Source organism: Mustela nigripes, unplaced genomic scaffold, assembly GCF_022355385.1.
Source record: "Mustela nigripes isolate SB6536 unplaced genomic scaffold, MUSNIG.SB6536 HiC_scaffold_508, whole genome shotgun sequence".
NCBI classification, from domain to species: Eukaryota; Metazoa; Chordata; class Mammalia; order Carnivora; family Mustelidae; genus Mustela; species Mustela nigripes.
In genome coordinates this window covers 17,415-32,968 of record NW_026739915.1, presented here as the reverse complement: position 1 = coordinate 32,968, position 15,554 = coordinate 17,415, and the positions used below count along the sequence as shown (strand labels likewise).

General features: G+C 37.6%; 1 protein-coding gene and 1 pseudogene across 1 annotated transcript; both read left to right on the top strand.

Moving 5' to 3' along the window:
• Window positions 1-234: 234 nt before the first annotated feature.
• Window positions 235-1,286, top strand: LOC132008624 (glyceraldehyde-3-phosphate dehydrogenase-like; annotated as a pseudogene).
• A 10,515-nt stretch (window positions 1,287-11,801) lies between these two features.
• On the top strand, window positions 11,802-12,307 carry LOC132008625 (NADH dehydrogenase [ubiquinone] 1 beta subcomplex subunit 2, mitochondrial-like). The gene has a single exon (XM_059387237.1). It carries the CDS (start codon window positions 11,839-11,841, stop codon window positions 12,181-12,183), a length of 345 nt encoding a protein of 114 aa, XP_059243220.1. The 5' UTR covers window positions 11,802-11,838; the 3' UTR covers window positions 12,184-12,307.
• The last annotated feature ends 3,247 nt before the right edge of the window (window positions 12,308-15,554 follow it).

Genomic DNA, 15,554 nt, shown 5'->3' with positions numbered 1-15,554 from the left:
CACTAGTGTTTGCAACCATCAAAATTTAGAATGATCATTTTATTTCAAAGGAAAAAGACTTGGAACAAATATTGAATTCTAATGATATGTATGTCAAAGCATTTACAGACAAAGTTACCAATGCCTATCATTTAATTTGAAATGAATAAAAAATAATACAAGTTAGCCTTCTGCTCCTTCCCATTCCACAGATAGCCACATCTTTTGGTGCAGTGCCAGGCATATCCTGGAGACATGAGGGTGAAGATTGGAGTAAATTGATCTGGCCATATTGGTCACCTGCTCACCAGGGGGCCGAAATCTGGCAAAGTGGATATTATCACCATACAGTGACTCCTTCATTGACCTCAACTACATGGTCTACATATTCTGGTATGATTCCACCCACAGCAAATTCAACGGCATTGTTAAAGCTGAGAACAGGAAACTTGTCATCAATGGAAAGCCTATCTCTATCTTCCAGGAATGAGATTCTGCCAGCATAAATAGGGTGATGCTGGTGCTGAGTATGTTGTGGAGCCACTGGAGTCTTTACCATCATGGAGAAGGCTGGGGCTCATTTGAAAGGTGGGGCCAAGAGGGTCATCAATCTCTGCCAACTTCTGCTGATGCCTCTTTATTTGTGATGATTGTGAACCCTAAGTATGACAACTCCCTCAAGATTATCAGCAATGGCTCCTGCACTGCCAACTGCTTGGCCCCCTGGCCAAGGTCATCCATGACAACTTTGGCAGCATGGAGGAACCCATGACCAGAGTCTGTGCCATTACTGCCACTCAGAAGACGTGGATAGCCTCTCTGGGCCGCTGTGGCCTGATGGCCAAGGAGCTTCCCAGAACATCATCCCTGCTTCTACCTGAGCCACAAAGGCTGTAGCAAGATCATTCCTGAGCTGAAGTGGGAAGTTCACTGGCATGGCCTTCTGTGTCCCCACCCTCAAGATGTCAGTCAAGGATCTGACCTGCTGCCTGGAGAAGGCTACCAAATACAAAAACATCAAGAAGGTGCTGAAGAAGGCATCAGAGGGCCCCCTCAAGGGCACCCTGGACTATGCTGAAGACCAGGTTGTCTCCTGCAACTTTAACAATGACACTTGCTCTTCCACTTTAAATGATGGAGCTGGTTTTGCTCTCAGTGACCACTTTGTCAAGCTTATTGCCTGGCATGATAATGAATCTGGCTACAGCAACAGGGTAGTAGACCAGTTCCCTGAACCACCAACCCCAGCAAGAGAAAGAGGAAGAGAGAGTTCCTCAGCTGTCCCAACTTGTTCCCCAACACACTGAGAATCTCCCAACCTCTACATAGTTTCCATCCCAGAACATTTGAAGAAAGGGAGGGGTTTGGGAAACCCTATATTGTCAGGTAAATAAAATATATTGTACTCAGCCCCCTAAAATAATATGAATATAAGGATGGCTAGATAGAGAGTTATGTGGTAAATAAGTAGAGTAAGTTGTTAATGCTTATAATCAGGTCATAGGTATAAGGGTGTTCTGTGAAAAATTATTCAAATTTTTTTACATGTTGGAAATTTTCATAATAAAATACTGGAAATAATCACCGTTGGCACTCCTCTTGCAGTGTTCTTGAGGCAAACTTTGATCGACATGGGGTGAAAATCCTATTTATCCAATATTTATTGAGTACCTACCTTGACAAAATTTGGTGCTGGGTATGAGATTTTGTTGCAATGCCATGCTTAGTAGTCCTCCTCTTAGAGTAGTCCTCTACTCTTACATACAAGTAGTGGAGCAGCTCTCACATCTCCCTTTAACTCCAATTCCAGCAGGAAGAATACAGGCAGATGTATCCCAACACTCTAGGATTCATGGATTGATGTATTTAGGCCTCCTTCCCTTCCCCCCTCCGTCCCTCCGTCCCTCCGTCCCTCCATCCATCCATCAGTGTGCACTTTATTTCTCTGTTTGGTGTGAAGCATTGAAATAGTGTTTAAGACACAGTTCTACAATCAAGAAGCTTAAAGTGTAATGGGGATCTCAGCATGAAGTCACTATTCCTGCAAGTTCTACTCTGACCTTGTTTATTCATACTTTCAGACAAAAATCACTTCAAAATGAGGGATGTGATGTAAGATAAATGAAAATATACTTGTGTGCATCTGGAAAACTTCAAAAGTAGCATTTTTTAAAATTTTCCTGGTAATTTCTAAAGCCACAAAATATTCCAGTCACAAATAAAAAACCAAGGCTTTCCTGTGGGAAACTTTAGAGAAAACCTAACAAAACTTTCCCCAATTGGAGTAAACCATTAAATTTAAAAGCATTTTAGTAGCATATAAAACCAAACCTAGTTCTCTGAAAATCATGGGGCCAAATCAAATGCTAAGATTTAAAAAGTCCCAACTGAATGCATCTCACCCAGGTCCTGCCAAGGGAGTTACTGCTCCCTCCAGAGCTGTCTCCTTTTTTTATTGGTTTTAATTAAGTTTTACAGAATAAATTAGTTCACCATATTTGAATTACATTTGCACACAGAGATGAAAAATTCTTCTTTCTCCCTTCCAAATCAGGGCTTTACTGTGGAAAAAGCAATCTGTGTGATGCAACCACCATTGAAGCTCCAGTCAATAAAAAATGTCCAATGAAGTGGGAAGGAGAGGAAATGGGAAAAAGAACCAAAGAGGAGGAAGCAAAAGCAGAGGAAGCAAATGGAGAACAGAGAAGAAAAAAGCTAGGGAAAGTAGATGAAGCCACAGGCAGCCAACGACTTGATACTCTTAAGAGCTGAATGCCAAAATCTTACTGTGAGATGCTAAATACATCTCTGGTTCCTTCTGCCAGTAAACTGCTAGTTGAAAGTCTTCATATCCCATTGTTTTCCATCAGAAATAAGAGTGCCAGATACTCTGTGATCCTAAGAATCAGTGATCCAGATCCCAGGTTCTTGGCTTTTTAAATAATTTGTTTATTTCAGAGAGGTGGCCTGGTGGTGTGGGGAGGGGCAGAGGGAGAGGAAGAGAGACTCTCAGGAAGACTCCATCCGGAGCCCAGAGCCTGACACTGGGCTCAATTTCAGGACCTGAGATCATAATTTGAACCGAAATCAAAAGCTGGATGCTCAAATGACTGAGTCACTCAGGCATCCCTAATGACTTTTTAGGATCATCTACAACAGGAAAAATATTTCTCTCACCTATTTCTGTTTTGGTACTAGAATTCCTAGGAGTTTTTCTTTACCTGCTTTTGCCTTAGTTTAAGCATATAATGAAAAACAAAGAAAGAAACAAAAGCCCATGTTAGACTAAAGAGTGAGCTTGAAACTTAGAGTGGTAGGTCCTTCCAAAGATGGTGCTTATCTTTCTCTGTTTTTATTTTCCATCTTGAGAATTAGAATGACTATGATGTGGGTTGAAGTGATTTGGCTGATTATATATATACATTTCTGAAAGTATTATAAGATTTTATTCATTGGGATATTTGAGCTACATGGTACATTATGGAAGTGGGAAATGAAGAGAGTATTGGGTATTCCTGGAAACAGACTCTGAGACGAAGATTAGCTAGCAGTGAATTATGAAATGCTTATGGGATTGACACCTGCATAAGCAAATGGAAGGAAGCAGGATTGGGCTTAGAGTGTGATGGAGTCTCAAAGCAGGTCTTAGCTAACTCATGGGGCTCTGAAGCTGGGACAACCTTCCATAGTTGTTCCTTTAGGCAATAAGAGGTTAGGCCCTTATACTTCTGTATTGACCAGTCAGTGGATGCAAGCAGCTCCATGAGACAACATACTATTTGGTGGGAGCTCTCTTTAGCAGAAGGACCTCTGAAGAGGGCCAGCAGCTGAGACAGTGGTCACCAGCAGCATTCCCAGCAATTGTGGTAATAAATCATGCCTTCCTGGAGGGAGATTACAGCATCCATTATAAGGGACATTTTTTTCCCTTTTCCTTCTCTTCTGTGTCTCTTAATATATGTCTCCTAATATATGGCAGCCATAATCCCACATGGTTCTTTAGGTCTCTCCATAGGCATGTGGTTAGCTTAGGCTACTCCTTCTCAGGTTTTTGTTTTGTTTTGTTTTGTTTTCTGTTTTCAGAACAGTTGGTTCCCTGAGCAGCTTGGTTCCCTGAGCAGCTAAAGCTGTGGCTTAAATTTTCCTACCAGCTTATCTTTCACCTTTGGTTTGAAATTGGAAAGACTGATGTGCCTCAATGGAGAAATTCCACTGACTCAGATTGCTGGGTTGGAGAGGGGCAAAGCCTGACCCATCAGTGAGAAATGTACAGGTACAGGATTGGTTTCTGCTAATTTCTCTGATCTGTTTGCTGGTGCAGAAATGGATGGTGGTTGTTTTTCTGTTTCTTGCTCGTAAGGATTGTTAATATGAGTTTCAAGTCAATCCACTGGTGGATCTATATATTTTCCTTGGAGAGCTTAAGAAGGGCTCACTAAATAATATTCCTTTCCACCCATCAATCTGTGTTAGGAAGATGTATGACTGGTATCTAAGGTGCTGTCAGTGTGTTATTTTCCATGTTCCTCTCACATGTCAAATATAAAAATACAGCCTGTCAGTGTAAATGTGATATGGGGCATTGTTCAGAGAGACTGTGAAAAATCCTGCAGTGCTCCTGATTCATCATTTCAACAGCCTAATCATTTCATAGCCCAGTCTAAACAAAACAGTTAAGGGCATTCTGACTTAGGGGTACTGAATCAGGGTTGATTCAGAAAGGACTGAGAGATCCCATGAGAAAAAACACTTTGGAGAAGATAAGAGAAGTCTTGTCTTTGTCCTCAAGTTAATAGTTACTGATCTTTTTTGGAAGGTTGTTTATCAGTTAATTATTCTCCACCACACCCTGCACCCTGACATTTTGCCAAAGTGGCCAGGAGGCCTCGTTAAATCAGAATTTCTACTTTCAGCTCACCTGTCACAGCTAAAGGCTCCCTCAAATGCATTGACATCGATTAATATTTAATGATTGAATAGTAGAAATATTGGCTCAGCACTTTTTACTTTTTCTTTCTTTAAATTAAAAAAAAAAAAAACCTTTTAGAATGGACTCTGCTTCATGTGCACTCAGCTCTAGATTTCTACAATGTGAAATTTATGTGGGTGTCAAGAAGGGTAAAAGACCATTGCCCTTGTAGAAGGCAATATGTGTCCTAGGAAAAGGCTAGCCTGTGATGGAAAGAGAGAACTAACATTTAATTAGCACTCACTCTGTCAGGCCCTATGTGGATTACATAATTCATATGTGAATTCCATAATTCATCTCTACTAGTCACAATACATCTACAAAGGAGGTAGGTATCTTTATTTCATTTACAAATGAGGAAACTGCTTTAAAGAAGTTAGGAAACTTGTCTGAGGTCCCATACTCAAATGGCAGCATCAGTATTTGAATCTTCCATTGTTCGGCCACATGGTCCATACTCTTTCCAAACACATGTTGCCTCCCTGGATCAGGAAGCCCGAGCCCCGCTGAGCCAGTGCCTTATTTGACTCCAGCAATCATTTCCTGTCTTTGTGTCTCCACTTTCCCATCGGTGAACTAGGCTATAAAGGAGATCTTGAGTTCTAGTTTGTGTTCTTTTAAGACATTGAGATGGTTTTATATCAAGTTAGCTCTCAGTTTCTATGAGCAGTACCTTACAGATAATTTTTTATGGCTCGCAGATGGAAAAGGAGACTAAGAAACTTTTCCTTCCAGGGCCAGTAATAACATATAGAATCATGCTTTAAAATACCTTTAAAATATGGGTGGTGTGCATTTTTAGGGCAATTGATTATCATATTAATGACAATGGAGAAGAGGCATGTTCAGGTAGAAATAGAGTAGGCTTTGGATGGGACAGGTAAGTTAAATTCTGCTTCTGGTTCTCATTAGCTCTGAAACTGGGACAAGCTTTGTAACTCCTACAAGACTTGGTTTCCTTATAAATAAAGTAGGGACAGTAATAACTACTTCACAGAATTTTTGTGAAGAAGGGAAGACGTAATATTTTTATGGGGCCTTGAATGGTGTTTTGGCATATAGTGGGCACTTGTTAAATAAAAGATTGGTATTATTGATATTAAAAAGGAAGGGTCAGTCATTATCAATCTTCATACCAGGTTAATTCAATTTTGTCATTTGTTGACAGAGAGCAACTAGTCACATGCCTAAAGGGAACAATATAGATGAAGACACAAAGTCATTTTGATAACTTGACATCCTAGGTATAGTGAGGTTCGTGAGTAGTGGGTTTCAGTAAGCATAGAAGAGAAACTTAATTCAGGTCTGGGGATCAGAAGAGGCCTCCTGAAGGAGATACCTGCCCTGAGTTTTAAGGCATATAGGTTTTCCAGGAAATGTGGGTTTCTGGCTGTCCCACAAAGTGTTCTCTCCTCTGTAGAACTAGAGATACAGCTTTGCATATGGTACCCAGTTTGAGACAATGTTATCCAGCCTCCTTTGTAGCTTGGCTGCGGACTTTTGACTAAGATCACTGTATGTACCATATGCATCCATTGCTTAGAAGAAGTGGTGTATTCACCCACCTGTGTCTGAACATTTTGGTTGTTACAAATGTGACAAGGCTTTTCAAATTGTGTACTTTAAATATGTGCAGTTTGATGTATATAGCGTATACGTCAATAAAGTATAAACCAAACAACTAGGGGAAAAAAGAAAATAGCTTGCTCTTTAGTGTTTTTTTTTTCCTTCCTGTGGGCTGAACTACAGATGTGGTAGTGGCTCATATTTGAAAATGCAGACAGAGACAACATCCTAAGAGATGTCAGAGCAACAAGATAGTAGGCATCTGGGCCATGCTTGCGTTATGGCACAGAGCCACCAGGTCAGCTGGGAACTATGCTTTGGATCGGCAGATGAAGGAGATACTGCCATCTATATTATTGAAGCCATGTGTTTGGGGGTATTTTTGTTGTAGTAGCATAGTCTCTACCCTAACTATACTACATCAGGTAACAACACCAACAAAATCACTTAGTATTTCTCAAAGGTTTGTCCATGTGCCATCTTCATTAGAATGACCTGGGCTGCATATTAAAATGTAAATTTCAGGGGCGCTTGGGTGGCTCAGCCAGTTAAGAGGCTGCCTTTGGCTCAGGTTATGATCCCAGAATCCTAGGATCAAGCCCTGCATCAGGCTCCCTGCTCAGTGGGGAGCCGGCTTCTCCCACTCCCACTGCTGCTCCATCTGCTTGTGCTCTCTCTCTCTGTCATATAAATGAATAAAATATTTTAAAAAATAAATAAAATGCAAATTTCAGGCATCATAAAGCCAAATTCTTGAGTGGTAGCAATGCACGGAAACCGCATTTTAAACATGCTCTGCGGTGATGCCTGTATGAACCAAAGATACAATTATCCTGGATTATTAGCTTCCTGCTTTTTTTAGGGCCTATGGAAAATCTTCCAAGACAGTAGATACGCATTGACCTTTCAGTATTTGTGAGTAAGGTTATATTATAAGAAGTCATGAGAATAAAATCAGGAGAATTTTTCTAGTTATGCTTAGAAATTTGTGTTGGAATCATTGTTTATACTCTTTTAGCTTTGCTATTTCAAACTCTGATCTGTGGATAGCAGCCTCAACATCATATTGGACCTTTTTAGAAATGCAAACTCTCTGGCCCCAACCCAGACTTAATGAATCTCCATCTTAGCAATATCAATGGGTGATTCATGTGTATATTAAAGTTTGAAAAGGAGAACTTTGTAATCCCCTTCCTTGGAAATAAGTCTCTGAATGAGGCTGACCTTTATACAAGTGACACCCATAGTTAAGAATTCAATGGGCAACCTCCCAAATGGTACAGACAGTTTTCAAAGTCAATGGGTATACACTTGACCACTTGACTCAGAAATGGAATTTCTGAATCATATGGTAGTTTATTTCTTATTTTCTAAGGAAAATAAGTGGTTTTTCCATAGTGGTTAAACTGACTTATGTTACCACCAGTAGTTCACAAGAAGTCCCTTTTCTCTACAACCTTTCCAGCAGTTATTTTGTCTTGTTTTTGTTTTTGTTTTGATAGAAGTTATTCTACAGTTTGGAGGTGATATCTCATTGTGGTTTTGATTTGCTTTTCTCTGATGATTAGCGAGATTAAGCACTTTTTGCATGTATCTGTTGGCCATTTATATATTGGAAAAATATCTGTTCGAGTTCTTTGTCCATTTGTCAAATTAATTGAATTATTTGATCTTTTTGTTATTGAGTTGTATGAGCTCCTTGTGTATTTTGAGTATTAACTGTTGACTGGATATTTGCTTTGTAAATATTTAATTTCATTCCTTAGGTTGCCTTCTTGTTTTGTTGATTGTTTCTTTTTCTGTGTAGAAGTTTTTTAGTTTGATTTGATTCCGCTTGTTTATTTTTGCATTTGTTGTTTGTGCTTTTGGTGTCATATCCAAAAAATTTATTGCCGAGACCGATGTCAAAGAGCTTTTCCTTATGTTTTCTTCTAGGAATTTTAAGTCTTATGTTTTAGTCATTAATCGATTTTGAGTTAATCTTGGTGAGTAGTGTAAGATAAGGGCTCAATTTCTTTTCTTTTCTTTTTTTTGCATGTGAATATTCTATTTTCTTAGTATACCATTTATTGAAGAAACTATTTTTCCCTCTTGAAAAAAAATGTGCTTCCCTTTTCAAATATTATTTGACTGTATATGCATGGATTTATTTCTGGACTCTTGGTTCTATTCCATTTGTCTATGTGTCTTCTTTTATGCCAGTACCATACTGTTTTAATTGTTATAACTTTGTAACAGTGGTCGAAATCAGGATGTGTGATGCATGCAGCTTTATTCTTCTTTCTCAAGATTGCTTTGGTTATTTAGGGTCTTTCATGATTCCATATGAACTTTAAGTTTTTTTAAAATTTCTGTAAAAAAACAAAACTATTGAAGTCCTTTTTTTTTTTTTTTTAAGATTTTTATTTATTTATTCGACAGAGATCACAAGTAGGCAGAGAGGCAGGCAGAGAGAGAGGAAGGGAAGCAGGTTCCCCGCCGAGCAGAGAGCCTGATGTGGGGCTCGATCCCAGGACCCTGAGATCATGACCTGAGCCGAAGGCAGAGGCTTTAACCCACTGAGCCACCCAGGCGCCCCCAAAACTATTGAAGTCTTGATAGGAATTGCACTGAATCTATAGATGGCTTTGGGTGGTATGGACATTTAAGAATATTCATTCTTCTGATTCCTGAGTATGGGAAATTTTTTTTTCTTTATTTTTGTCTTCTTTAATTTCTTCCACTAATGTCTTATAGTCTTCAGTGTACAGATTTTTCATCTTTTTGGTTAAATTTATTCTTAGGTATTTTATTGCTTTTGATGCTATTGTAAATGACATTGCATTCTTTATTTCTTTTTTGGAAATCTTGTTAGTATACAGAAATACAGCATATTTTTGTATGCTGATTGTGTATTCTGTAACTTTCCTGAATTTTTAAATTAGTTCTAAAGTTTTTTTTGTAAAGTCTGTAGGATTTTCAATATATAAGATCTGCATCATCTGCAAACATATAATTTTACTTCTTCCTTGTTCATTTGGATGCCTTTTATTTCTTTTTCTTGACGGATTGCTGTGGCTACAATTTCTTTCTTTCCTTTTTTTTTTTTTTTTTTTTTAAAGACTTTTATTTATTTATTTGAAAGAGAGAGGGGGAACAGGAGAGGGAGAAGTAGGGAGCTTCTCCCTGCACAGCTGGGGACCCAGTGTGGGGCTTGATCCTAGGATCCAGGGATCATGAGCCAAAGGCTGATGCTTAACTGACTGAGCCATCCAGGCCCCCTCTGGCTAGGATTTCTAATACTATAAATAGTATTAGTTAAATAAGAGAACTAAGGGTGGCACCCTTGTCTTGTTCTTGGTATTGAAAAGCTTTCAATGTTTCACCAATGAATATGATGTTAACTGTGGGCTTCAGTCTTCCGTACCCAATTTTGTTCACAGTGTTTATCATGAAATTATGTTGAATTTTGTCAAATACTTTTTCTGCATCTATTGAGATGATCATATAATTTTAATCTTTCATAATACTAATGTGGTGTATCACATTTATTGATTCACATATGTTGATGCAACCTTGCATCCTAGGGATCCCACTTGATCAAAGTGTGTAATATTTTCAATGTGCTGTCGAATTTGGTTTACTAATATTTTGCTGGGAATATTTGCAACTATATTCATCAAGAATATTAGCCTGTAATTTTCTTATAGTTTCGTTATTGGCTGTGTTTTCAGGACAATGCTATCCTCATAAAAATGACTTTGAGAGTTTTTCTTCTTCAGTTTTAGAGAAGGATTCAGAAAGGATTGGTTTTAATTCTCTTTTAAATGTTTGGTAGAATTGACCAGTGAAACCATCCAGTTCTGAACATTTCTTTGGGAGGATTTTTTTTTTAAATTACTAATTCCATCTCTTTACTCCTTTTTGGTCTGTTCAGATTTTCTATTTCTTCATGTTTCAGACTTTGTGTTTGTAAGTTTCCAAGTATTTATCCAAGTATTTTTAGGTTGTCCAATTTGTAGGCATATGATTTTTCCTAGTAGTCTCTTATGATCCTTTGTATTTATGTGGTGTTATTTATAATGTCTTCTATGTCATTTATAATTTTATTCATCTTAGTCTTTTTTCTCTTAGTTTAGTTAAAGGTTTTTCAATGTTGTTTATCTTTTCAAAGGACCAACTCTTAGTTTTGTTTATCTTTTCTATTGCTTTCCTATTCTCTATTTATTTCTGCTCTCATCCTTATTATTTCTTTCCTTCTGCTAAATTTGTTAGCTTGTTCTTTTTCTAATCCCTTGTGGCATAATGGTAGGTTGTTTCTTTGAGATCTTTCTTTTCTCTTAGTTTACGTGTTTATAGCTGTAAGATTTCCTCTTGAAACTGCTTTTGCTGCATCCTATAAGTTTTAGTACGTTATGTCTCCCTTGTGTTTTATATCAAGATATTTTTTCATTTTCCCTTTGATTTATTCTTTGATCTTTTTGTTATTAAAGATAACAGTGTTTAATTTCCACATATTTGTGATTTTCCAGTTTTCTCCTGGTATTGATTCTAGATTCATATCCTTATGGTCAAAAGGTATTCTTGATTCTATGGAGTGATGTTTTGTGGCTAACATATGATCTCGTCTAGGAAATGTTCCATTTCATGTGCACTTTAGAAAAGTCCACCTGTTTTTTCAATTGGACAATTTTAATTGCATTTTTCCATTGATATTTAGAATTAGTCTTGCATGTTTCCTGTGCTTATGACAAACAAAATGTGAACAACACTATAATGTGTCAATGGATATTTCAAGTACAAACATTAATTTTCTGCTTCCTTCCCTTATCTTAGGAATAAATATTCATTAAGGGTCCTTTAAACAGGTAACTGGGTGGTTTATCCACAATTGCTTTGACTGTATTCAATTGTTTGATTTCTTGAAGGGGACTAAAAGTCCCTAAAGGATGCCTTGACTTTTAAACCAGTCAGGGGCTGATTTGGCTTATTATTCACTGGGGATGAGGTTTGTATGTTTGGGGAAAGGTTATTGAGATTCTCTCTTCCCATTGTTGAGGGTTGCTGATATCAGAGGATTAATTTAGAAGTCCTGTTTAGGTTGAGGTGGAGAATAACAGGTCAATATGAATTAGTCAATTGTTAATGATAATAATAGCAATTTATACAACTATAACCATAGTATTAACACAATACATTATTTATTAAATATTTTCTATGAGTCTTACATATATTACCCCATTAAATTATCCAAAAAATTATGATAGATTACGAAATTGAGGCTTAGAAAAACTAAGTGAGGGGAAGTGACGTAGAGGCGGTGCGGCCTGAACAGTGCTCTCGGGATGCGGGCTGGCATGTCGGCTCTGACGCGCCTGGCGCCTTTCCTTCGCTCTGGAGGCGGGTTGTTCAGAGGCCCTGGCTCGCGGGAGGCTGGAGGCAGTGGAGTTCGTCATGCCGGTGGTGGTGTGCATATCGAGCCGCGGTATAGACAGTTTCCCCAGCTCACCAAGTCCCAGGTGATCCAGGCCGAGATATTCAGTGGGACCATGTGGTTCTGGATTCTCTGGCGTTTTTGGCATGACTCAGATGCTGTGCTGGGTCACTTTGCATATCCAGATCCTTCCCAGATCCTTCACTTTGCATATCCAGATGAAGAACTGGGTATCCTCCCTGATGATGAAGACTGAGCTCTCTGCAAACAGGAGCCAGGTGAGAATTCCAACCGTTTATGGACATCATATTGTACATGAAAGTTGTAAAATTAAAGTGTTTGGGTCAACAGTAAAAAAAAAAAAGAAAAGAAAAGAAAAACTAAGTGATTTGTCCAGGATTATATAGCTAGGTGAGTGGAGTCGTTGGTTCTTGACTTCAGATTCATTAGATTCCACTGAAAACAGATTCTGAGGTACAAAGCCAACAAAAGACAGCTAATTAAGATGTGGGAAGAAATTAAATAGCAAGATATATGGTCATATGAATGAAATCTGAAGATACAGGCTAATTTTCATTTGATGGACATTCATGGGAGTTTGGTTCCCCAGGGTCCATTTCTCCTTACCAGTACCTTGGTTTTTGTGGGACGTTTACCTCTTTCCTTCAGGGTTCCATATGGTGGAATCCTAATCAGGACCCTCGCTCCCACTGATAAAAGGACTAAGCTTGTGATCTAAAGCCTACTGGACACTCACTCCCTGAAGTTTGAATCTTGAACAGAGTAACAAACAGAAAGTACATGACCAGAAGTTAATAACCTGGAGGGCAGCTAGACTCTTCCTTCTGTGAGTTCATTCCTTTAATTTTTACAGTTTTTGATTCCACATTTTCACTTCTGTGAGTTCATTCCTTTAATTTTTACAGTCTTTGATTCCACATTTTCAGGTTGCCATTTCTCTTGTCTCTTTAAATTTGGTCTCCAACTTACCTGTCAGCTTTCTTATTTCCTAGAATATTTTCAACATATTTCCTCTGGCTTAAATCAGCCAAAGTGCAATTGATTGATTGCAACCAAAGAATGCTGATTGTTAATGATAATAATAACAATTTATACAACTATAACCATAGTATTAACACAATACATTATTTATTAAATATTTTCTATGAGTCTTACATATATTACCCCATTAAATTATCCAAAAAATTATGATATATTAGGAAATTGAGGCTTAGAAAAACTAAGTGATTTGTCCAGGATTATATAGCTAGGTGAGTGGAGTCGTTGGTTCTTGACTTCAGATTCATTAGATTCCACTGAAAACAGATTTTGAGGTACAAAGCCAGCATAAGATTGCCACATCTTATGCCCTCATGCATAGGCCAGGAATATTTAAGATCTGGTTGAGAGACATAGAACTGATACTTCTGCACAATACTGAAAAATAATTATTAAAATATTATTACTTTATAAACAAAAAGTAAAAGTAAATTAATTTCTAGGGAATTAGGCATGACCTTTTGGAAGGAGGGCCCAAGATGAAGCCAGGGACCATCAGTCTGAATAACAGAACTTTTCTACCTATTATTTGATGGCACAGTCTTTAATTCAGTACATATGTACTTAAAATTTCATGCTAAGTAAAATTTCATTTAAAAAAATATCAAAGCAAACACTTAGAAGACATTTCAGTGATCTGCAGGGACTTGAGCATCAAAATAATAAAAATGGAATTTCTGACATGGGTTCTCATTATGTACTCTTTCTTCTACTTGAAGACCTGGACAAGAAGTTCAGTCTTTAAAATAGTGAATATAGTTAGAGAGTCAGAATATCACGCAGTGGGGGAGAGGAGAACTTTCCTATTAGGTAGCAGAGTCATTATAGGTAAAATGGGGGGGAAGGACTACTGGACTCTGGCAGTTAATACTAGAAGCTATACCTTCCAATGAGTATGTCAGCTGAGGTATAAGATGGGTATTCAGTTTACACCCAAGTTCCCAAAGAAAGGAATTGAGGAAAATTCACATTTTTTTTGTCTATTGGGGAAAAATTGATCAAGAACTTTCCTTGCTGATGGAAAAATAAACAGAAAAGCAAAATAAACTATGGGGAAATATTGATAACCATGCTTCACAAGGGAAGAGAGCATTAGTCTAAAGACTTAGAAGAGGAGCATACCTCAGAGGATGATTTGTTATAGTGAACAGAAGAGAATTTTAGAAAATTTGATCATCAGTAGTGGAATTCAAGACATCTTGTCCCCATGAAACAGTATTAGAAAGTCATAATGAGAGACATTGGATAAGATAAAAATGAAGATTTCTGAGTGAAGAAAGGATTTTTAGAACATTAAAAACTAAACTGTAGGATAAAATTGAATAGCAGTAAAGAATAATATGGCACTGATACAAAAATGGACACATAGATTAGTGGAACAAAATGGAGAGCCCAGAAATAAACCTACAGTTATATGTCAATTAATCTATGACAAAGAAGGCAATAATTTAAAATGGATAAAAGACAGTTTCTTCAGTAAATGGTTTGGGAATACTGCACAGGTACATGTAAAAGAATGAAACTCAAAATGGATGAAAGACCTAAATGTGGCACTTGAAACCATAAAAATCCTAGGAGAGAACACAGGCAGTAATTTCTCTGATATTGGTCATAGCAACATTTTTCCACGTATTTTTCTAAGGCAAGGGAGATAAAAGCAAAAACAAACTATTGGGACTACATCAAAATTAAAAACTTTGCAAAGCAAAGGAAACCATTAACAAAACAAAAAGACAACCTACTAATGGGAGAAGATATTTGCAAATGCTATGTCCAATAAGGGTTAATATCCACACTGTATAAAGAACTCATACAACTCAACACCAAAAATATCAATCTGGTTAAAAAATAAGCAGAGGACCTGAATAGACATTTTCCCAAAGAAGAAATACAGATGGCAGATACATGAAAAGATACTCAATGTCACTAATCATCAGGGAAATGCAAATTAAAAGCACAGGAGATAGTCACTTTATACTTGTTACAATGGCTAAAATCAAAAAGACAAGAACTAACAAGTGTTAACAAAGATGTGGAGAAAAAAGAACTTGTACAGTTTTGAGAATGTAAATTGGTATAGCCACTGTGGAAAATAGAATGGAATTAAAATTAAAATAGAAAAAAATTTTAAAATAGAAATACCATATGATCCAGTAATTTGACTATTGAGTGTTTAGCCAAAGAAAATGAAAACACTAATTTGAGGGGTACCTGGTGGCTCAGTTGGTTAAGTAAGCTTCTGCCATCAGCTCAGGTCATGATCTCAGGGTTCTGGGATCCAGCCCTGCATGAGGCTACCTGCTCATCAGAGAGTCTGTTTCTTCCTCTACCTCTGTGCCTTCCTCCTGCCCATTCTCTCTCAATCCTCTCTCAAATAAATATACAAAATCTTAAAAAGAAAAAAAACAAAAAACCCAAACCCACTAATCTGGAAAGATACATCCACCCCTATGTTTATTGCAGCATTACAATAGTCTAGATATGGAAACAACCTGAGTGTCCATCAATAGACGAATGCTTAAGAAAGATGTGGTATAGGGACGCCTAGGTGGCTCAGTTGGTTAAGCA